The sequence below is a fragment of the Hyla sarda genome, chromosome 2 (genome assembly GCF_029499605.1).
Source record: "Hyla sarda isolate aHylSar1 chromosome 2, aHylSar1.hap1, whole genome shotgun sequence".
Taxonomy (NCBI): Eukaryota; Metazoa; Chordata; class Amphibia; order Anura; family Hylidae; genus Hyla; species Hyla sarda.
In genome coordinates this window covers 141,790,280-141,816,013 of record NC_079190.1, presented here as the reverse complement: position 1 = coordinate 141,816,013, position 25,734 = coordinate 141,790,280, and the positions used below count along the sequence as shown (strand labels likewise).

Below are 25,734 nucleotides of genomic sequence, written 5' to 3'. Positions count from 1 at the left end.
TACCAATAAAAAGTACAGCTCACCCTGCAAAAAATAAGCCCTTACTCAATGGTATCAGACGAAAAATACAAAAGTTACGGCTGTTGGAAAATGAATGGCAGAAAAGAAAAAGAACATAGAAAGCTATATAAAATGGGTATCGCCATAATCGTACTGACCCACAGAATAAATATAACATCACTTTTACCGCACAGTGTACACCATAAAAATAAAAAAAACGCCAGAAATTTTCCTGTTTTTAACAATAAATGCTGCATGTGTCAACAAAAATGCACCACTTATATAAAGTACAATATGTCACGAAAAAACTATCTCAGAATCTCTCTGCTCAAAGAAAGCATTCTAAAGTTATTACCATTTAAAGAGAAACATGTCAAATTTTAAAAAAAGAGCCTGGTCATTGAGGTAAAAAATGGGTCCGTCCTTAAAGGGGTACTCCGCCCCTAGACAAAGGATAGGGGATAAGATGTCAGATCGCCACGGTCCCGCTGCTGGGGACCCTCAGGATTGCCGCTGCGGCACCCCGCTGTCATTACTGCACAGAGCGAACTCGCTCTGTGCGTAATGACGGGCGATACAGGGGACGGAGCAGTGTGACGTCATGGCTCCGCCCCTCATGACATCACGGCCCGCCCCCTTAATACAAGTCTATGGCAGGGGCGGAGCCGTGACGTAATGATGCTCCGGCCCCTGTACTGCCCGTCATTACGTGCAGAGCTAACTCTCTCTGTGCAGTAATGACAGCGGGGTGCCGCAGCGGCAATCCCGGGGGTCCCCAGCAGCGGGACCGCGGCGATCTGACATCTTATCCCCTATCCTTTGGATAAGGGATAAGATGTCTAGGGGCGGAGTACCCCTTTAAGGGGTTAAACCTAAGTTTCCTTTTCCCAAGTACATGGAAATGGTCTGGGCAGTGTCAGATGTGTATAATGAAGCACCCACCTGTGCCTGGATGGTGGACAAGGAAACTGTGGGAGCTGCTTAGGCACGTTGGTGGATCAAACAATCCTCTACTGGTGGTCTGTCCAGGCCATCTGGAGCCAGTTCTCTATCTGTGCAAGCCCTAATGTAAACCCATGCTTCCAACACCTCCAAAACATACAATACTGGCGTGATTATGTCCCCTCTCAGAGTCTGTCAACTTTGCAAAATGTTGAGTGCTTTGTAGAGACATGTCTAACAGTCAATGATCTCTCACCAAGAGGTACACTACCCAAAGTAGAATCTGAGAGTCTTCATCACACAGTGGACAAGCACATTTACACCCTCTAGGCAAGACCCAATGTCTAATCATACCGCACCGGTAATCTACATATCTGACATAACTGCATGCTGAGTTTTGCTGTGATCTGAAATATCTATCTGGGTGCGTTATTTTTTTTTGTGTATGGGAGGGAATTTATCATTGAACGATTTTTGAAGATGTGAAAATTTTTTAAACAATTTTAAAAAGTCACAGTTAATGAATCCCTGACCACTGCAAAAAGATAACCATGCCATGCTACACTCAAATTGTTTTCTTAAAGGGGAACTTCAGTGGAAAACAAATGTTTTCAAATCAACTGGTGCCAGAAAGTTAAACAGACTTGTAATTTACTTTTATTTAAAAATCTCTTCCATTACTTAGTTGCTGTATGCTCCAGAGGTGAGTAGTTCTTTCGAGTCTGACCACAGTGCTCTCTGCTGACACCTCTGTCTGTGTCAGGAACTGTCCAGAGCAGGAGAGGTTTTTTTCAATGGGGATTTGCTCCTACTCGGTTAATTCCTGGCACGCTCAGAGGTGGCAGCAGAGAGCACTGTGGTCAGACTGGTAAGAACTATACAACTTTCTCTGTAGAATAAACCAGCTGATAAGTACTGGAAGGGTTAAAGGGGTATTCCAGGAATTATTTAAATTTGACTTTGCTACAGGGTCTGTAAAGTTAGTGTAGTTCATAATATAGTGTCTGTACCTGTGTGTGACGGTTTTCTCACAATTCTTCTGTGATTTTTACCCCACTATTTATTTTAAACAGCATACAAAATGACTGTTGTCTCAGATTTTTCCCAGCTTGTAATGCGCCCGAGACCTGACTCACTAGTCAGCCGATGACAGGGAGCCTGTCTGCTTCAATGGGTGGAGAGATTGCTTGGACGGAGAGGGATCAATCTGCAACTAATGCAACAGCTGTAGGCACCCTGATTGAAAACCACAGGTCTTTTGTTTCAATGGGTGGGGTGGCTGATGTGTGGGGGGGAGGAAAATGGAATTGTGGGATTTGAAGTCAAAAAAAGAAAAGTCAAACAGGAAATGCAAGTTCACAAAAAGCTAGCCACAGTGTTAGGGTAATCTCATGACACAGCCATTTAGCCCCCAAGACCAGCGCAGATTCTTCCTAAGCATGTCCATTACTGCCTGCCAGGTATGTACTAAAATCACCTCATGGTGGAGAACCCCTTTAAGATTATTGAATAAAAAGTAATTTACAAATCTGTTTAATTTTCTGGCAAAAACATTTGTTTTTGATTAGAGTACCCCTTTAAATGAATGTGAATGCATAGAGCAAACTTTGGTGACTTTTTATGCCAGCAAGCAAAATTTGGCAACTTTTTTACCACCAAAATAACAGTGTCCAACCAGTGATAAATCCCCCTTTATATTTTTGTGAATATAATAACACACTAATAAATGTATTCACCTTTAGCTATAAGCTGTAATAAGAATAGAACCTCAATATATACCATACTGCAGGTGCAGAACAAAACTATTCTCAGAAATTGCGCAGCAGCAGAGCGGGGGGGCTGCAGTGTTCAGAAATCCAGTGCCGGATTACCTCCACAGCTATTATGGGTGATCTAACACTAACACACAAGTGACTTTGCTGACAGATGAACAAGCTCTCTTGCTCTAGTGTAACTCCAATATATTCCGGCTAAGTGGGATTTCTTTAATTAGAACGTGCAGAATTTAATTTAGCACATTTCTGCAACATGATAACATTCTTTCCTGTATTTCTATTGATACTACATACCAGCCCAATATATCCAATACACTTGTAAAGAAAACATGGGAATCATTTGTCATGTGTCACATATTCCATATATAAATGTGGAATTTCAATCCTTTAGCCGCTTACAGCTTGTTCCTACAGTCCCTTGCATGAACCATCCCGATTTTATGCTTGGCTATCACTTACATGATGTGTGGGCCAACGGATTGTAACCACTTTTTTTTTTTTACATGGCAATATAAGAAAGAAACGGAAATAAAATGAAGCCATTGCTTGTTTAACAGCAGATAAGTATGATTTGAGAGCGGAGCAGCGGAGCTGTATCTATCTTTCCTAGCAGACACGTGTAAGGGATATTAAGCAGTCCATTGTATTGCCATGAGGAAACTGCTGTTTCAGTGGTCGCATGTACTTCCCAGTTTCAGCTGTAATATAGCATCTGTCGTTCTTGGCTTAGTGCAGCACACTTGAATGAATGTGAGCAATCTTTCTTTGCTACGCTGAAATACGCTGGGCATGTTCAACAACTGTAGTAAGGATCTACAGGCATCTAAAGCATGTCTTTAGAATGATACCGGGCATCCTTCTCATAGTATGATCAAATATGGCATATGAAGGAAATAACAGACAACAGTCACCGTCACTAACCATAGGGAAACACAACTACATTTCCCAGCAGATTACAGTGATCCCTCAACTTACAATGGCCTCAACATACAATAGTTTCAACATACAATGGTCTTTTCTGGACCATTGTAAGTTGAAACCAGACTCAACATACAATGCTACGGACAGTCCAGATCTGTGAAATGTGTCAATGTCTGGAAGAACATTCACTGGTAAAACCCCTGTATTACTGAAGTGTATGCACTGACAGATGTCTGGTAGCGCCCCTTTCAGTACATGGAGATATTACATGTTCTGTACACTTTACCTGTACCAGGGTTACCTGCTCCTTTCGACACCAGGTGAGGACAACTCCATGTTACTTTTGTAGGACATTGCGTGTACTGTACAGGACCCCGAAGAAGCTTCTGTCCTCTACATAGACCAGTGTTTCCCAAGCAGAGTGCCTCCAGCTGTTGCAAAACTACAACTCCCATCATGCCCGGACAGCCAAAGGCTGTCCGGGCATGCTGCGAGTTGTAGTTTTGCAAAAGCTGGAGGCTCCCTGCTTGGGAAACACTGACATAGACAGTGATTACAGTTCCCAGCAGATCTTTCTTACTTTTATATGTAAGGACTTGCTTTATCTATATTAGTTATCTACTTATGTTTCTTTAATTCTCACTTTTTCCTATTTTTGGATGACATTTTGGTGCCTTTAGAACCAATGACCAGGTTTTCATAGAGTCCTGGTCTCAACATACAATGGTTTCAACATACAATGGTCGTCCTGGAACCGATTAATATTGTAACTTGAGGGACCACTGTACTGTTAATTTTTCTTACATTTGGTTGCACTCCCATTGTTTACCATGTAAACAAGATCTGGCTGCTATACATAATATTTATATTATTTCTAAACCGTGATCTGGTGATCTACAAGCAGCAGTCCAAAGACAGGAAAATGCTATACAAATTCATTTTAAAGAAAAAGTGTGAAAATATGGGGGAAATTTATTAAAACCTGTCCAGAGAAAAAGTTGCAGAGTTGCCATAGCAACCAATCGCTTTTTTTTTATTTTTACTTCACAGAAGCCTTTCTCAAAAATGAAAGAAGCAATCTGATTGGTTGCTAGGGGCAACTCGGCAACTTCTTCTCTAGACAGGCTTTGATAAAACTCTTCCTATAAATTTTAAATGGGCACTGTCACCAACTTAATTTTTTGATATGTCGTAGTACTTATGTACTACAACATATCTCTAATATACTTTTATGATTTTGGAGTGGCAATCAGTCCTTTTTCAGTTAGGCTGCACTCGCTCCCTGCCTGTCAATCAGACAGGCGGGAGCGAGCGCATTGGCTCCCCGGCCACTCCTCCCGCACATCGCCGCCGCTGTCCCTGCACGCCCGCTGCCGGACTCTGCAGTAACTGCAAGTGTAATGAGGAACGGGGTATGCGGGGCGGGGGGTTGGGGATTGAGGAGTGAACGGGCTAGTGCCGTAGCGGGGGGGGGGGGGGGGAACGGGCTAGCAAAAAAAAAAAAAATAGGATGGTGGGAGCTACCCTTTAATGAAATAATTCAGATTCAGAATTCAGTTTTTTTTGTCCTTAAAGGGGTACTCCGGTGAAAACCTTTTTTATTTTAAATCAACTGGTGCCAGGGAGTTAAACATATTTGTAAATTACTTCTATTAAAAATTTTTAATCCTTCCAGTACTTATTAGCTGCTGAATGCTACAGAGGAAATTCCTTTCTTTTTGGAACACTGATGACATCACGAGCACAGTGCTCTCAGCTGACATCTCTGTCCATTTTAGCAACCATGCATAGCAGATGTATGCTAAGCAGGGGTGTGGAAATTTAAAAAAAAAACTACTTGTCCAAGGGACTAAAGCTGAACAAAATCTACTTGTCCCTAAAGAAAATCCACTTGTCCTGGCAGATAAAATTATTTCCACCAAAATAGTCTGATCACCCCCACTAGACCACCAGGGATGGATATAAGATCCTTTAGACACTGCGGACAGCGGTAATCTAATGGGTTAATAGGTGATCACAGTATGCCGGGCTATTAGCGGGGGGAGAGCTGTGGCTCCTCTTACACCCGAGGGAAGCCCAGAAAAGTCTAGATATAACTTTTTGATCACCATAAAAAATTTCTCATATGAAGTGACCAAAAATGAGCAATTCTGGACTATTATTTACATTTACACCGTTCACCGTACGGTTTAATTAACATCATATTTTAATAGTCTGGACATTTCCACATGTAGCGATACCACTTATGTTTATTTTTGTACATTATTTTTATTGAAAGAAAATTGGAAACTTTTATTAGGAAAGGGGCTTATTCACATATATACGCACTTTAAAAAATATTTTAATCACTATTTTTCAGTCTTCATAGGGACTTATGTGTTACTCTGGGGGGGGGGGGGGTTCTGCTTCTCCAGTTTATATGGTGCATTTTGTGTCAGAAAATGCTGGAAGTTGCATTTAGTTACTAGATAACTACAACTCCCAGCATGCCCTGATACAGCCTACGGTTGTGTGGGTGTTGCAGCATGTTGCACTGTATAGTAGTACAGTTAAGGTTATTGTGTAACATGCTGGGAGTTGTAGTTTTGGTTTGTGTCAGCTGCAGAGCCATAGGATGTGTCAAGGAATACTGGGAATTGCAGTTAGTAACTACAACACCCAGCATGCCCTGATGCAGCCTATAGCTCTGCAGCTGACCCGAACCAAAACTACAACTCCCAGCATGTTGCACTTTATAGTTTAGGTTATGGTCCAACATGCTGGGAGTTGTAGTTTTGGTTCGGGTGTGTTTGCGTGCATCCATGGGGCTCTTGGTTGGCGGGTGAGTATGAAGGGGGGGGAGGATTCTGGGGGTGCAATTTAGTGCGGGTGGCCAGAAACCACTAAAAATAAATAAAATTAGATGGCACAACTGCCCTAATGCCCGTCCTCTCCTATACAAAACATTTATGCATACACATATCATACATGCACCAGCCACTGCCCCCATATACATACACACACACCCCCACCACTGCCCCCCCCCCCACATCATACATTACATACACACATACATTATACACACATACACTCACACCATACATATGCACACATCATACATACACCCACCGCTGCCCCCCACATCATACATTACATACACACATACACTCACACCATACATATACACCATACATATGCACACATCATACATACACCTGGCGCTGCCCACCCCACATCATACATTACATTCACACACATCACACTTAGACATTATACACACATTATACATTACATACACATCACACACAGACACTCACACCATACATATCCACCAGTGTTTCCCAACCAGGGTGCCTCCAGCTGTTGCAAAACTACAACTCCCAGCATGCCCAGGGCATGCTGGGAGTTGTAGTTTTGCAACAGCTGGAGGCACCCTGGTTGGGAAACACTGATATACACCATACATATGCACACATCATACACACACCTGCCGCTGCCCCCCATCATACATTACATACACACATCACACATACACTCACACCATACATATACAACCACCCTTCCTGCCGCCGCCTGTATTCTCGGTCTCCTCACCTGAGCCGCCATGAGTGGACATCAGAGCTGTAGTCCCGGCCGGTGTGAGGTGAGATTTCCGTCCTCTCCTCTCTCCCCTCCCCCCCTGCTCTGTGTTTTCCCCGTGCAAACAAGCAACCGCCCCATGGTGGATTAGGTCCTGTCTAGACAGATCAGGGGGAGGGGGGAGAGCTGTGTGTGGGGGATGGAGCTGTGCACGGAACTGTCAACATCCTCTCTCTCCCCCTGCTGTGTCTTCTGAGCTCCGTCCATCCTCCGGGAGGGGAGATAAGGGGTCTCTGCAGTCAGCTGGAGGCCGCCGCCCCCTCCATACACTCTGAGGCCGGTGTGAGGTGGAGACTTCCATCGGCTCCTGCACCTCACACCGACATTAAAGAAAAATAAGGGGGAAGTCTGTCTGTCCCTGCTCGCCCGATACAGGGCTAAATCTATAAACAATTCACCTGCCCGGTGCCCAAAACTACTTGTCCCGGGCGTCGGGCTATAGGATTTCCACATCCCTGCTAAGGGCAGCATGGTGGCTCAGTGGTTAGCACTGCTGCCTTGCAGTGCTGGGGACTTGGGTTCCAATCCCACTAAGGACAACAATAATTAAAGCGTTATTATTATAATAATGTCAGCAGAGTGAACTGTGCTTGTGATGTCATCAGAGAGCATTCCAAAAAGAAAAGAATTTCCGCTGTAGTATTCAGCAGCTAATAAGTACAGGAAGGATTAAGATTTTTTAATAGAAGTAATGTAAAAATCTGTTTAACTTTCCGGAGCCAGTTGATTTAAAAGAAAAAAGGTTTTCACCGGAGTACCCCTTTAAGGAATTCTAGCTTCACATTTTTAGCCCACCTAAGACAATCCCTTTACGTGAGCCCAACATTGGGATGATTGCCGGGGTGACACTATGGGATTTTTGCATACATCTATTTGTACTGCAGCCATGCAGTACTACGTTCCCTCCAGACAAAACGATAGGTGTAGTATGCTCCCTGCACAGCCCAAATAAGACCCAAAGGAGGATTATGGAGAAGGTGGAATTTGGACAGGAGCATAATTTAAAACATACCCCAATTGTGTATAGGATCATGTTCACATAACATTTTCCTGTGGCCGTGTGTTCTTGCCATCTCTATCACTATGATACAGAGGGGCTGATAACTCAAGGTGGTCAATTTGGCGTTACAATTCTGTTATGTTTTATTCTTGGAGTCATCTCGGAATAATATTTATTAGTTACTAACGTAAAGGGATGTTTTCATTGGATAAATCCCTTCCTAAGTAATGGGCCACCTAACTATAAGCTGATCGTCGCAGGTCACACTGCCAAGATAACGATGACTGGCTATCCTCCCCAGGGGATAAGTTAATTTAGCGTTCATTTCATTAAATGAGTATTGGCTTGTATAGTTACCGTTTATGGTATTACAGTCATGGCCGTATATGTTGGCACCCTGAAAATTTTCAAGAAAAATTAGTATTTCTCACAGAAAAGGATTGCAGTAACACATGTTTTGCTATACCCATGTTTACTCCCTTTGTGTGTATTGGAACTAAACCAAAAAAGTGAGTAAAAAAGCAAATTGGACATGTCGTCACACCAAACTCATTAGCACCCTTTCAAAATTGTGGAAAAATAAGATTGTTTCAAGCATGAGATGCTCCTTTAAACTCACATGGAGCAAGTAACAGGTCTGGGCAATATAAAAATTACACCTGAAAGCAGATAAAAAGGAGAGAAGTTTACTTAGTCTTTGCATTGTGTGTCTGTGTATGCCATACTAAGCATGGACAACAGAAAGAGGAGAAGAAAACCGTCTGAGGACTTGAGAACCAAAATTGTGGAAAATTATCAACAATCTCAAGGTTACAAGTCCATCTCCAGAGATCTAGATTTGCCTTTGTCCACAGTGCGCAACATTATCAAGAAGTTTGCAACCCATGGCACTGTAGTTAATCTCCCTGGGCATGGACGGAAGAGAAAAATTGATGAAAGGTGTCATCGGCGGATAGTCCGGATGGTGGATAAGCAGCCCCAAACAAGTTCCAAAGATATTCAAGCTGTCCTGCAGGCTCAGGGAACATCAGTGTAAGTGCAAAATATCTGTCGACATTTAAATGAAATGAAATGCTATGGCAGGAGACCCAGGAGGACCCCACTGCTGACACAGAGACATAAAAAAACAAGACTACATTTTGCCAAAATGAACTTGAGTAAGCCAAAATCCTTCTGGGAAAACATCTTGTGGACACATGAGACCAAGATAGAGCTTTTTGGTAAAGCACATCATTCTACTGTTTACCGAAAACGGAATGAGACCTACAAAAAAAAGAACACTGTATTTACAGTGAAATATGGTGGAGTTTCAATGATGTTTTGGGGTTGTTTTCCTGCCTCTGGCACTGGGTGCCTTGAACGTGTGCAAGGCATCATGAAATCTGAGAATTACTAAAGGATACCAAGTGTCAGAAAGCTGGATTTGAGTCCGAGATCTTGGGTCTTCCAGCAGGACAATGACCCCAAACATACATCAAAAAGCACCCAGAAATGGATGGCAAGAAAGCACTGGAGAGTTCTGAAGTGGCCAGCAATTGGGAAAATTGGGAATAAGAGAGACCTGGAGCAGTTTGCAAAGGAAGAGTGGTCCAACATTCCGGCTGAGAGGTGTAAGAAGCTTATTGATGGTTAGAGGGAGCGACTGATTAGTTATTTTTTCCAAAGGGTGTGCAGCCAAATAGTAAGTTAAGGGTGCTGATAATTTTGTCTTGCCCGTTTTTGGAGTTTGGTGTGACATTATGTCCAACTTGCTTTTTTTCCTCCCTTTTTTTTGGTTTAGTTCCAATACACACAAATGGAATAAACATTTGTATAGCAAAACATAGTAATATAGTTCATATGGTTGAAAAAAAGACCAGAGTCCATCAAGTTCAACCTAAAGCCCTAATGAGTCCCTACTGAGTTCATCCAGAGGAAGGCAAAAAACCCTCATATTCGAGGTAAAAATTCCTTTTACAGAGTTCCCCATGACCAGCTCCTCTGGCAGAGAATTCCACAATCTCACTGCTCTTACAGTAAATAAGTGTGCTGGTGTAGAAACCTTCTTTCCTCTAAATGTAGAGGATGCCCCATTGTTATAGATACAGTCCTGGGTATAAATAGATCATGGGAGAGATCTCTGTTCTAAACAAATTAACCCTAATTCTGATAATCTTTCTGGGTACTGTAGTTCTCCCATTCCCCGTATTACCTTGGTTGCCTGTCTTTGAACCCTCTCCAGCTCCACTATATCTTTCTTGTACACTGGTGCCCAGTACTGTACACAGTATTCTATGTGTGGTCTGACTAGTGATTTGTACAGTGATAGAATTATTTCCTTGTCATGGCCATCTATGCCCCTATTGATGCACCAATGATTTTATTTGCCTTGGCAGCAGCTGCCTGACGCTGGTCACTACAGCTAAATTTACTGTTAACTAAGACTCCCAAACATGTGTTACTGCAATCCTTTTCTGTGAGAAATACTTCATTTTTTAGAAAAATTTCAGTGGTGCCAACATTTACGGCCATGACTGTATGTCATGCCTTAATATAAAATAATATCTTCACCAAAGCCAGATATTCCCATCTACCTGTGTTTTTTTTATTCACTAGAATAATGGCACTTGAATGTAACTGAGTAACAAGGTTTTATTTATTGCACAATATCATTCCAGTGTGTAACTCACACATATATATGAAAACAAAGTGACTTCCTTGCATATTCGTGGCATAAATCAATCTATCGCATCTAGCACAAGCTTATGCAATGTGTCATGTCAGCATAGATATTGTCATCGGGATGGTTAAGATGGCCACAAAGCCACATGCCAAATATTAAAACATATGCATGTTATAAACAGGTTGTATGAATAGGTACACATGAAAAGAAAAACAAAAACACCCATGTAAAATGAAGATGGAAAATGATGTAACTGCATTAAAGAATAAAGATTGCAATCAGATGTATCGTTGAGAGCTGAACTTCACTTGCAAAACCACATTTTAGTAATTCAATACCAATACACACACAACATCATGGTACTGGGCATGTTAGGCTCCCATTCTCCTTTCTCCCAGCAGTCAGTGACTACCTGTACTTATTACTACACTGTCTATACAAGTACTGATCCCAATTGGGTAGATGTCCTGAATCTCAAGCCAAATCCAGAAAACCATGTAAAATACAGAGAACAAGAAGCAATGTGGTACACAACATAAGTGAAAAACAATATGGCATACATGTGATGTTCCAAAGTCATCTCTGGATTATGACATCACAGTAAACTCTGAACTCTGTAACACTGTCTAATAACGGTGTAAGAATTTTTGCTGTGTTGCCTACTAGGCTTAACGCTTTTAAGATGCTACATAAGTTACTGGTTAAGGGCAGAATTCAGCATATAATACACATTGTGGTCCAGCACATACCGTATATACTCGAGTATAAGCCAAGTTTTTCAGCACGATTTTTCGTGCAGAAAACGCCCCCCTCGGCTTCTACTCGAGTGAACTCTCCGCGCATGAACGTCCCTGTGCGTCGTCAAGGCAACGTCACTAGTCCGGGGCAGGCCCGGAGCGCGGAGAAGAGGGCCCCCCCCGGTGAAAATGGACAGCCCGGAACGACTAACCATACCCACCAGACGGAACCTGCAGCATAGATGGCCAGGACCAGCTCACCCTTCCTTCCCACCGAGGGGAGGTGAGTAGAAAACTAAAGAGAGGGTCTGGATGATGACGAAGGCCGCAGTAGTCTTCAACCTGCGGACCTACAGAGGTTTCAAAACTACAACTCCCAGCATGCCCGGACAGCCGATGGCTGTCCGGGCATGCTGGGAGTTGTAGTTTTGCAACATCTGGGGGTCCGCAGGTTAAAGACCACTGATGAAGGGATTGACAGGCGGTGATGATGAAGGGGGGGGGGGTGATGACGGGGGTCTGGATGATGACATGGGGGGGGGGGGATGATATATTTCCCACCCTAGGCTTATAGTTGAGTCAATAACTTTTCCTGTGTGTTTGGGGTGAAATTAGGGGCCTCGGCTTATACTCGAGTATATACGGTAACTAAATCTTGAAAGAGTAGCTGAGAAAAATATAGAAAAGTATACCATCAAAAGGTCTATAGAAGTATATGGCTACATCTGGACACACGCCAAACATAGTTTAACAAAACCCAAAGCTTTATTATTCACTTAGAAATGCTGGGAGGCCATCTTGCTATGGAGACAAGTTTATTAGGTAAGGAAGCACCAACTATCTATTTGCACACAAAGGGGGAGATTTATAAAAAAAAATGTCGAGAGGAAAAGTTGCTGAGTTGCCCATAGCAACCAATCAGATCACTTTTTCCTTTTTGCAGAGACCTTGTTAAAAAGAAAAGAAGCAATCTGATGGGTTCCTATGGGCAACTCAGCAACTTTTCCTCTGGACAGGTTTTGATATATCTCCCCCAAATGCTCTACACTTTAGTCCCTGACTGGTATATTGTGGGTACAACCAAATTAATAACTGCAGTCTTACTATAATGATTACTTTTTATGATAAGCTGTTGTATGCACATGAGGAGTAGCACTATTTCTGGCCATTATACAACTTGTATGTGGCATTTTTTTAATCTGATTTCTGCTCTGTAGGCTTCTACTTTTAAATTGTCCTAGTGGCAGTGGGTAGAGCCTAATCTCTATGATGTCTCCCCACCATGCCCACACGAAGAAGAGGGAATTAAGCTCTAAAGCTATATAGAAAGAGATATAATACAGTAAATCTGTGTTGTCTCTTTTCCATGTTTGCTACTGGCTCTCTCCAATCATTCCTCCTACCATTTTGCCCCTTGCCCTTCCCTAACCATAGACTTGTATGGGTAGCATGCAATAAGGATCCTCAGTGAGATGTTAGTCGGTCTTGTAAATATAAGAGGAATTAAGCTGATTATAAAAGTGAACGAAAATTTAGGAGTAGGGATGGATCAGGACAAGAACATGATAAATCGAGTAAGAAGCATTTTCTCTTGGATAAAATATATTACAAAGTTTCTTAAAATTTGCTTGTGCTATTAATTTAGGAAATTATCAAAGTTAATTTTACACTAAAACAAAGTACTTTACACATCATTACTAGTTATCAGAGCATATGCAGAAGGTACAGAATCTCGCTGTTTATAACTTAATGTACTCTTAAACCAGTGTTCTCCAACTATTGGCTTGGAAACCACATCAAACTCTTAGGCTCCCTTCATGTGGCTACCCACCTAGTGGCAGAAGACAGCCTTACTTGGTTCCAAGGTACAAAAATCTGCAGGTTTCTGCATATTCTTTTCAAAGGTGCTCAATATATATTAGGGCTGCACGATGTATCGCATTCGCAATAAAAAAAAAAAACATACGATTATGCATCAAAACAGTGCGCTGATAACACTGATCGGTGCTGTGCTATACGCTCCTATGGCACAACATTCATCAGTGTCTAGAAGTTAAAAAAATTACATCTGTGTTGTTCCAGCTGTTGCAAAACTACAACTCCCAGCATGTCCGAACAGCTTTTGGCTGTCAACTGGAGACACACTGTGAAAACAACTGCTCCATGGTGATTAAAAAAATTGCAAAAAACTTTAAAAAGATAAAGAGGCAATATATGTGAATAAGCCCCCTCCCCAAACTAAAAGTTTAAATTCCCCCTTTTTCAAATAAACAAATATAAACCTAAACATATGTGGTATCGCCACATGCATAAATGTCCGAACTATTAAATTAAACTAATGAAACCGCACGGTCAATGGTGTAAGCATAAAAAAAAAAAAATACAAAGTCCAGAATTGCTGATTTTTGGTCACTTTATATAGCAGGAAAAAAAAAAAGTGATCAAAAAGTCCCATCAAAACAGAAATGGTGCCAATAAAAAATACAGATGAAAGCGCAAAAAATAAGCTCCATTACAGCCCCGTTTATAGAAAAATAAGAAAGCTTTAGGGGTCAGAAGGGGACATTTTAAAGGAGTACTCCAGTAAAATAAAACTTACTCCCATCCAAAGAATAGGGGATATGTTTTAGATCGCAGGGAGTCCAACTGCTGGGACCCCTCGCGATCCCCAGCATGGCACCTTGGCAGTCCCCAGGAAGGGGGGCATGCCGACCCACCACAAAGCAGCAATCTCATAAAGCTACATGGAGGGGGTGTGTCGGCCACTTCATGTGGGGGTCGACTAACCCCTTTCCTATAGGACTGCAGGAGATTGCTGGGGGTCCTAGTGGTCGGACTCCCCGTGATCTAAAACTTATTCCTCTACCTTTGGATTGGGGATAAGTTTTACTTCACTGGAGTACTCCAATCCCGCCATTTTATGCTGGCTATATGAAATGAGGAGACTGGACATGAAATAGGAGGGATTTTACCATTTGTTTATTATATCACAAATCGAAATCGTAATATTTAACTCCATAATTTACGGAAGATTAAGGGTTAATGTGAAGCAAATGAGTTTTAGTCAGGTGTCTCACATGACCCTTATTAAAACTTGGCCATGTTTCTTTGTATCAGGTATGACGTGTGCACCGGAAACGCAGAACCCTTTATACACTGTTTTCTGTAACCTGTACGTTTGATGAGGAAATACATTTTAAAGATTTTATTCACAACCTTTTGCGCTGGACTCTCTTCCATATCTCTCAGGAAACACAAAACATACAAATTGCATTTCACAGAAGCATAAACAACCATATAAGTTGGTTATAGGTTTACAAGACTCTTCTCCATTAAAAGATTCAATGTGGCTTAACAGCTCCTGTTATATTTGAAAGGGGCTTGAGACCTACAAAATATTGGGGACCTCTGACCTACACTAAGTATAAGCTCTTGAAAACAGGCATTCCCCATCTACTGTATCCTACTGTCTGACAATGCTTCACACAGCATTGCATCAAGCTTAGGAACTTGTCTTGTTGTTTGTGTATTTGTCTAATTGAGGATTAATTGCAAAAAGCCATTGTAGTGAAAGCATCTTGGAGGGTAAACATGGCAACCAAATGGTCCATAGAAAGACTTGACCTCACTTGTCTAAGTCAGACTAAATCATGCATATAACAACATCACTGGAGTGCCATCATCCAGATAGTTTGCGGTTTTACTGTTTACTAGCAAATGCAATTAAACTAATGAAATATCCTCAGAAGATCCTCTTACATGTAATGTTCAGCTTGTCGTATACTTTAAACATGTCTGCTAAAAAGATGATGGTTATCATTAGCTAGTAAAAAAAAAAACACACAATATTTAAAAGATGATGTATACGTCTACCTACAACACTGTCTCTGTGACATGTAAAAAAATGTTTGAAATGACAGAGACACATCATACTTAAAAAGGGGTACTCCACACCTAGATATCTTATCCCCTATCCAAAAGGACAGGGGATAAGGTGTCTGACCTCAGGGGTCCTGCCGCAGGGGAACCCCGCGATCTCCCAGCTGCACCCGGCGTTCGTTTAGAGCACCGGGTGCATCGCCGGAGGCATGTGACGTCATGGCCACGCCCCCTCAATACAAGTCTGTGGGAGACTCCCATAGACTTGCAATGAGAGGGCATGGCCATGACGTCAAGAGCCGGGCGTGTCCATGACGTCACGAGCCTCTGCCCCGCATCGCCAGTCATCCAGCACGGAGCAAAGTTTGCTCTGTGCACCGGATGTCTAGGGTGCCACAGCAGAGATTGCTGCAGCAAGACCCCCGCGATCAGACATCTTATACCCTATCCTTTGGATAGGGGATAAGATGTCAAGGGGAGGAGTACCACTTTAACCCAATGCTTGATAAAATGAGTATACATACTTTCCACCAATGTAATTTGTTGTCCTTGTTGATCTATTTCCAATTACTTTTACTTCATACATAATAAAACAGCAACTAATGTAAAGGCTATTGTTCCAGGACTTCAAAAAGAGCAGCAGTGGTAAAGGGTGTAAGCCCTTGCTCCAGAAAGTTAAACAGATTTGTACATTACTTCTATTAAAAAATCTTAATCCTTCCAATAATTATCAGCTGCTGAAGTTGAGTTGTTCTTTTTCTGTCTGGCAACAGTGCTCTTTGCTGATTTATCTGCTTGTCTCGGGAACTGCACAGAGTAGAATAGATCTGCTATGGGGATTTGCTTCTACTCTGGACAGTTCCCGAGACAGGTGTTATAAGAGAGCATTTAGACAGAAAATAACAACTCAACTTCAGCAGCTCATAAGTACTGAAAGGAGTAAGATTTTATAACAGAAGTAATTTACAAATCTGCTTAATTTTCTGGGGCCTGTTGATATATAATTTTTTTTTTCCTGGAAAACCCCTTTAACTCCCACAGAACATTTTTTTTTGGGGGGTGGGTGGGGGACCTGGGTGGATATGTAAACAAAGATTTAAAAATCACCATTAAAAAGGCTTCGCTAGGGAATATAGACATCATACAGGAAGATTCTCTGTTCAGGTCCCTGTGATGTGAGCCAAAATGTAGAGCTAATATTATGGCTGCTGCATGAGAAATGTCTTGCTAGAAGTATTTCCCCCCCCCTGATGGACATATTACCATAGATGAAGCCACTTTTGGTCAGACATTTCTCGACCCAGTGATTATTAATGTCACTGACACTGTTCTTTGTGGTTTTAAGTTCTTTTTATTCTTTAAATAGCATATGTATCTAGGTTATTGTTTGCTTTGTCCACCTTTCTTTCTTTTTCTCAGTTACCAATCTTAACATTCAGGTGAAGTATGTAAAAAGGGATTACGCAGCAATGACAAGATGTGCGGGGGTGTAATACTTTATTATAGAAGATCTGACAGATGATCCAATACTATTTTGTCAGTAAAGAATTTATGAAGTGGCGTCTGAAAGCACAGGTTCCTCTTCATAACTTTAATGTCACATATAGTAAACACAGAAATGTGGTGAAATGACAAATCTATAGAATGTTGTCAATCCAGATTGGGTTAAAAACCCTGTGGCAAAGCCTTGATAAATGCCTTGTTCTGGCAGACTCCTATATAGGTTATCTGTACTGTTGCCAAGTCTGCTGTCCTACAATGTGACATACGCAGCACTAGATGTTCCTGAGGGCACTGGCTGTTCAGAGTAGATTGTAAGAAACTACACCTATAAAATCTAGCGTTCTGTGATCATTATCCAGAACATGGTTTACAGTATCTGCTTTTATAATCATGGCTTTTCCTTAGTATACTTTGTATACACAACATCCCACAGGCATTATCAGTCAGTGGTGTTTTGAGTGCTTACAATATGATAGTTTGTCGGCTGATCAAATTTGTTGTGCGGCCAATCAAATCGTTATTATCTGTCATCCATAATGTATGAATCCAATAGTGAATTAAAAGGGCTGGATAGTTCGTGCAACCTGGCCACGCGATTGATCAAGCCTTGGCCATCACCGAGATCAGCGCTCGTATTCTGCAGCCCATGTAAAAGGCACAATATCTTACACGTGAAGTAAAGAAATGTACTGTGAAAAAATTCACACTAAGTGTTTGTTCACACGTACAGGATCCTGCACAGGATATGTAACTGCAGATTAGAAGCTGTGCTCAGTCATTTAGTTAACATTGAAATCTACAGCAGAAAATCCTGCGCATGAAATCTGCGCACTTATTTAAACCATCCACAAGAGATGTAAGCAATATAAAAAAAACATGTACAAAACTAAAGTGCAGTGAGTAAAAAAGAGGAGTGTATGTGAGATAAGGAGAAAGCCTGGATAATGCCAAATATATAACTCATATATAAATTACATCACTATGTGAATAAAATCACAATTAATTTGAGATTGTTTGGAGTGTAAAGAACTACTATGTACTAAATGGAAATATACCAACTTTTATTTTATATATAGATGGATTCTTAGTACACTGTAATTAGCCCTGGCAGGAAAACAAATAAACACAAAAAAACTAAAATACCCCCTACCAAAATCTGTAATTGGAACACTGCTAAAAGGGGTTCTCAGAGAGCGCAATTTTTATTTAGATTTTTGTAAAAAGAGGTTAGGCTGATCCATTGCAGCTGTACCCACTCAACCAATCATTGGCTGGGGAGGGTCACCACTGCAGCCAATGACTGCCTCAATGGGCAATTCCCTGCAAGGTGAGATGTTGATCGGTGAGTGAAGAATAGCATAGAAGCAGTACGTACACACTCAAACAGCAGCTGTACCCACACAACCAATCATTGGCTGGGGAGGATCACCACTGCAGCCAATGACTGCCTCAATGGGCAATTCCCTGCAAGGTGAGATGTTGATCGGTGAGTGAAGAATAGCATAGAAGCAGTACGTACACACTCAAACAGCAGCTGTACCCACTCAACCAATCATTGGCTGGGGAGGATCACCACTGCAGCCAATGACTGCCTCAATGGGCAATTCCCTGCAAGGTGAGATGTTGATCGGTGAGTGAAGAATAGCATAGAAGCAGTACGTACACACTCAAACAGCAGCTGTAGGAATTGGTTTGTTAGGTAAACACCCCCCCCCCCCCCCCCCCCCCGAATTTTGTTTTCTTTTTAAATCAACAGAGAACTCCTTCAAAGCTGGAAACTATACAGGTGTAATTGTCATTTACTAATGAACAGTATAAAAATAAGTATACTATGAACAAAATATGCAGACATAATACATTTTCACCACTAAATGGTACATTATATTTATCTTTTGTCACTGAATGTAACATTATTTATCCTTCCTTTCCTGGGTACATTGATTCCATGCACTGTCATTTGTTACATTTATTCCCTGTAACAATAGGACCTTAGGGGTGACAGTTTACTGTGTGGCTAGAAGCAAACTGGTATACAGCAACAATGTGTATAATCTAAAACAGCAATAATTCTACACAAGTTTCTCCATAACTACAACCTGGCACACTGTACAATTAAAGTGAAGCTTATCTTACAGCACTTACTGTTCTAATATCTGGTCATATTTAGCCAACGTTTCTCTTTCAGCAGCAACTGCTCGCTCTTTCTCAGAAACAGCATTGTCCTTTGCTTCCCTTAAATTCCTAGAATACGACAAAAATTATAAAAAATAATGAATGATTATCATAGTCAGTCTGCTTAAGAATTATTATTTATAATAAATAGCCTGTCTAACTTTCAGTCTGTTCTGGCAATGACTATATAGACTTTATTTAAAACTTATTTTAATGTATAGGAACACCATTTGATACACATTTACATGAATGTTAATATATACACTTATCTTAAACAAATTCAGTTACGTCATGTAATGTTGGTGTTGTATGAATATACTGTAGGGCAGAACATGAGTCCAATTAGGGTGATAGCAAAAAGTTTTTATTCACATAAAATCGCATATAAAATAATGTATAAAATATACCAATATAAAGTCTCAATTGTAGACTGTGAACAGTCTATAGGGATATGTAGTAAATGCTCACATGCTTAAAATCTTCCTTGAGCTGACTGCAGGGCCCTTGCAGTAGCTTTGGCTTATATACCATAGACTTAGGATACATCAGTATATCATTTTTAAATACCACAATTAGGAACCAGTATTCACACATACGTTAAATTGGAGCCGCAGAGTACTATAGACTCTAGGACAGTGATCTCTATCACTGCAAAAGTAGGCAACTGTAGGTTTGGATACAGTCTATATATTTAATTGCCACTTATCCAATGAAGTAGAAGTGTTGTTTATATAGCTATTAATATAGTTAATATAGCCATTTAAAAAGAGGCCAAGAGCGCCTCGAAATGTGTCTAGCCCACCCTGGAACCTATACACCACTAAGGAGCCACCCCGTTACCACTAACAGCGAGAAAGATATACCAGACATCTCTGGCCGCAGAGACTTAGCGCATCGCACGAGGACGCCGCCGCAAACACAGCCGCTGCTACCAATCTACCCGGACCACGAGAAAAGATCTCTCCTTCCCTGGGCTTGCCGGCAGTCCCATCTCAGCAGTGGACCTAAGGAGCTGGCTAGAGCCACAGAGGGTAAGTTGCGAAAGTGCCGAGGTACCTTCGTCTGGAGCTGGTGAGAGGTGCACAGCACCACAGTAATATTATACTCTATAGAAGTGGAAAACTTCCTCCAGCTACTTTTCCTTTTAAACAGAACTTCTACTTCAATGGATAAGTAGCAACTAAGTATATAGACTGTATCCAAATCTACTATTGCCTACTTTTGCAGTGACAGAGATCACTGTCCTAGAGTCTATAGTACTCCGTGGCTCCAATGTAACATGTGTGTGAATACAAAATACTAAATCTATGTTATATAATTGTATATAAGCAAAAGCTACAGCAAGGGCCCTGCAGTCAGCTCAAGGAAGATTTTAGGAATTTGAGCATTTGCTACATATCCCTATAGACGGTTCACAGTATACAATTGAAACTTTATATTGGTATATTTTATACATTTTTATTTATTTTATAAGTGATTTTATGTGAATAAACACTTTTTGCTATTACCCTAATTGGACTCACGTTTTGCCCTACAATATATTCATAAAACACCTACTCATCTTTATTCACAGCAGACCTCATAGGCCTCACTAGAGAACAGGAACACCCAATATTTTAAAGCTTTTTCAGGCTGTATTAGGTACACAACCTTTTCTCCTGTGTCAATCTTCGTTTGGTCCTATTCTATTATTTTCTTTTCCTTTTCTGGTGTTGAGCAACCTATACCCACAGGTCTAATGTTGTGTTTGTTGTGTTGGAAGTCCAAATGCTGGGACTACCACCTTTCCACACAGGAACACATACTGTGCTAATACAGATAGATAGGAAACACATTTTTGTCTGCAAGAGCTCCAGTACTGACCAGAGCAATCATTCATTTGGGTATGAAAAGAAGCTCTAAATGTTATGAGCAACAATTTTGTGCCGGTGCTAATTCTTTATGCTACAAAACAAAGCAGAACCGCTCCATTGTGCAATGCCGTTATGGTTCAGCAAGCACTTAGTGTGAACAGGCACTTACACTGGGTGCAGATTCAAGCACAACTTTTGAAAGAACATGTGATACTATAGTATAATTGCACCCTCTGCGGCCTTCCCATCAACAACAATGCGAAAATCCAAATTTCCTCCAACAAAAATGGGATTACTTGGGCGCCGAGAGAATTCCAAGGTCTTGACGTTCTCTCAGCACCCAAGTAATCCCATTTCAAGGAAATTTGTAGTATCTAATTCTTTACGCAGGATTCCTTGTATTTTGGATTTTTCAAAAAATTCCACCATTTTATCATTACATTGGCCCATATTTATCAATCAGCCTGAAACCCTAATTGTCTGGCTTTTCCCATAACAATCAATATCAACTTTCACTTTATAAGAGCTAGTTAAGATATGAAAGTTGAGCTGTGATTGGTTGTTATGGGAAAAACCAGACAATTAGGGTTTCAGGCTGATTGATAAATATGGGCAATGTTGAAGTCCAAAATTCTGTGATGATTAAATACCTGCCAACAGAAATTGGTGTCCTTTTTTACCTGGAACAGAATGCCAATAAAAGGATCATAGAAGTAGAGCCTGCGCAGAACTTAAATACCCCCAGTGCCATTTCATGACCCCCTTGTGCTATTTCATAGTTTTGCGGGACTGTGAAGGATTTTGTGGGATCCGCTGTATGTTCTGTGACCGCCTGCTCCTCTCCACAACAACCTCGTTACCACCCGCAAATTTTTTATTGGGTCCCGCGGGACCCCAATCCTGATGCAGGCTCTACTTAGGAGCTTACGGTTGATTTTTTTAGATTAATGCGTAAAGGCATGTTCATTTTGGCATTTTGTCTTTACAGAGGATTGGGATTTCAGCAGCAGATAAAAGGAGCTTTGTAAACAATAAATTAATTAAAATACAAATATAATTTAAAAAAAAGTACTTTATTTAGCCTATTTAGATTTAAAAAAAAATTGGTATTCAAGAATTAAAATTGACTTTAAAGTGTAGGTTCTGTCTTAACGCGATTAAGTGATTTCAACTTCCTTCAGTTGGCTATGCAGCAATCACTTGTAATGTAGATTTATGGTTTACAATCTGCTACCAACACGGGAAAAATATCTGATAATTTAGCTAAATGCTTAAAAAATTTGAGGGTTCCCAATTTTAATCAATCAATGTTTGCAAATTTCAGTTCCCAGGTACAGTAAGGATATATATGTGTGTGTATATATAACACACACTCTGTTTTCTAAGTGGATCCACAGAGTTTATTTCGTGTTAAATTTGCCATGGAAATTAACCCCTAAAGTTTGAATCCCATTGACTAATGGGCTTTTCTAGGCTGATTCCACCAAAATAATAAACACAATCATTCTTTCGGTGGAATCAAATTCTGTGTCAGAAGTCCTGAGCAGCAACCTGTCATTGAGATCAATAGAGGACTGCTGGAAGCTGAATCTGCTCAGAATTTCCTCTTGGAAATGTCTGTAGTGTGGATGAGCTGAAGTTCTGGTTCTCAAACTACGCCTCTAGGAAATAAAATTCTGTTCAAACTTAGTAACAGGAAAATTTGCAAGTGGGTGTAAATGTAATAATTTCCCACTTTAATACATTACAAGAAGTACCAGAATACTATAGAGCCTGCAATACTGATTTATTTACATTAAATATAGCAATAGCATGTGATATCCTTTCATTCAACAGTGTCATACAGATGGAGTTGTTGTCCTTCACTTGTCGTCTACATTAAGAAAATAATTATGCTTGAAAGGCAGATAGAAACTGAAGAGTTTCTATCTCATGCTTATTATGAGATTATTAACTTGATAGACTGTTACCTGTGAATAGACAGAATTATCTAAAGCCTGTAATTAAGAACAGCCGTCTACTTCCTCGACATGTTGTGTGCTGCTCAGTCCTGTACTACCTGTCAAGTGCAGCTCATTGTTAATTCTATTAACGTGTTGCTTGTGCTGATGTAATACCATATTCGGACACATTCTTAAAAAGACACTGCAAATGTCAAAACTTCTCCCAACAAGTTAAAGTGATGACCTCAACGGGACACACCCAGTGGATTCACAACAGGTTAAAGCTTCCTAAACATTACAAAGAAGCAGCACTTTCATGGGTTTCTCACTATATTCATAACGGCATCTCCGAGACAAAAGTAAAAAAAACAACACTGATGTATCAAGGAAGACAAGACACGATACAAATCTGACATGTGCTTACCCAAATACTAAATACACATGGTAACAAGCATGGAGAAGTGCTTTTACATTCTAAAGTACAATGTTTCATGCCTCAGTTAAAGGGGTTATCCATCATAAGGCGAATTTAGTACCTACCTGGCAGACAGTAATGGACATGCTTAGGAAGGATCTGCACTTGTCTTGGGGCTAAATGGCTATGTTGTGAGATTACCATAACACTGTGGCTATCTTTTTGTGAACTGGCTATTTCCTGTTGGAGTTCGTTCCCTTAAACTACAAGTCCCATTATTCATTGTTTGTAAGGGTGAGCTCATTTTTCTTCCACACACCTGTGACTTCTTTCATACAATAGACCAGTGTTTTCTAACCAGTGTGCCTACAGCTGTTGCAAAATTACAATTCTTGCAGAATGATCTCACCCAGTGGTTGCTCCACCCATCGAAGCAAAGATAGGCTCCCTCTGAACACCTGACTATGATGCAATGTCTCAGGCCACACCTGAGACATTACCTAGGAAAGCCTGAGACGACAGCCATTTTGTATGCTTTTAAAAATAAACATTTGAGTAAAAATAAATAAATAAAAATCACAGAATTTCGAGACCACCATAAAACACAGGTTCAGACACTATATTACGAACTTCACTAACTTTACAGCCCCTGTAACAGTCAATTAGAAAAAAAAAATCCTGGAATACCCCTTTAAAAGGTACAACTATCAAAAATATCTGTCTGTTTCACAATCTTCCTTTTTCATGTTAGTTATAGTGACCTATAGATCTTCATGGGTAATGCCAGTAACAAAGTGATTTCCACAGTTTTTAATCTGTATACCTGGTCACGATCCACCGCAGAGTACATAACACTGTTTAACCACTCTGTATGTCCTTGTCCCAAACAGAACTTCAATTACCCATGATTGGAGATAGTAAATCCCCTTCCTCAGTGACAGGAGTGAAGAGATCTTCTATATATCACATTGCACTAGCATGTTCTCATTAAAGGGGTATTCCAGGAATTTTTTTTATTTGACTATGCTACAGGGATGTAAAGTTAGTGTAGTTCATAATATAGTGTCTGTACCTGTGTGTGACAGTTTTCTCACAATTCTTCTGTGATTTTCACCCTAATATTTTTTACCAGCATATAAAATGACTGTTGTCTCCGATTTTCCCATGTCTCACTAGTCAGCTGATGACAGGGAGCCTGTCTGCTTCAATGGGTGGAGGGATCGCTTGGTGGGAGAGAGATCAATCTACAACTAATGCAACAGCTGTAGGTACCCTGATTGAAAACCACAGGTCTTTTGAATGGATGCAGCTCATTTATGTTTCAATGGGTTGGGTGGCTGATGAGTGGGAGGGAAGAAAATGGAATTATGGGATTTGTAGTAAAAAAAAAAAGAAAAATCAAACAGGAAATACCAGTTCACAAAAAGATAGCCACAGTATTATGTAATCTCACAACATAGCCATTTGTCCCCAAGACAAGTGCAGATCCTTCCTAAGCATGTCCATTACTGTCTAGCAGGTACGTACTAAAATCACCTTATGGTGGATAACCCCTTTAACCTACAGGCTGAGAAAAGCAACTAATGCTTCTAACCTGAAATTACGTTTCACAAAAGTGCAGAAAAAGGGGAAAATAGATCATTTCTATACTACCGGTGATGACATCACTAACTATAAAGATTTTAGTCAATGTTTTCTTTAAACACAATTTTTAAGTAGATTTGTTAAAATGGTTCTTTGTAGTAGGAAAACTATAAATATGTAATAGAATTATACCCACCAGCGCTACGGAGAAATGCCTATGCTGACAAAGGTGGAACCCTAATAAACCACCCAAAATTCACACCAACCTCCAAAAGGGGAGCTGGTGAAGCAGGAATCAATCTATCTATCTATCTATCTATCTAACTCAAGGTGTGTGTGTGTATATGTATGTGTGTATGTATGTGTGTGTGTGTGTGTATGTATGTGTGTGTGTGTATGTTCCAGCATCACGTCCAAACGGCTAAAGATATTAACATGAAACTTGGCACACGTTACTAATATGTCCACGACAAACATAGGATCGGTGATTTAACCCTTATTCACTCCCATTTGTCAGGGGCAGGGTTTATGTTTAACGTCCCATACAAGTCAATGGGAAATATAGGTTACTGCATAACTTCCAAATAAATGGCTTGAGATATTTTGATAATACTTGGTCACATGTTACTTATATATCCACTTAAAATATAGGAGTTATAGGTATCCCTTTTCTCTGAACCGTTTTTTTATAATTGCTGCCTGCATTTTAAAATCTATCTCGCTCGTACAA

The 25,734-nt window shown here is 40.6% G+C and overlaps 1 protein-coding gene across 2 annotated transcripts in view; it reads right to left on the bottom strand.

The window, feature by feature from the left end:
* The window catches only part of PIBF1 (progesterone immunomodulatory binding factor 1), a 233,321-nt gene that overhangs the window by 141,590 nt on the left and 65,997 nt on the right, over positions 1–25,734 (bottom strand). For both annotated transcript variants that reach the window (XM_056555507.1, XM_056555506.1), the window contains exon 10: positions 19,180–19,278. In XM_056555507.1, the coding sequence (XP_056411482.1) occupies positions 19,180–19,278 (99 nt within the window). The remainder of the gene's footprint in view (positions 1–19,179; positions 19,279–25,734) is intronic.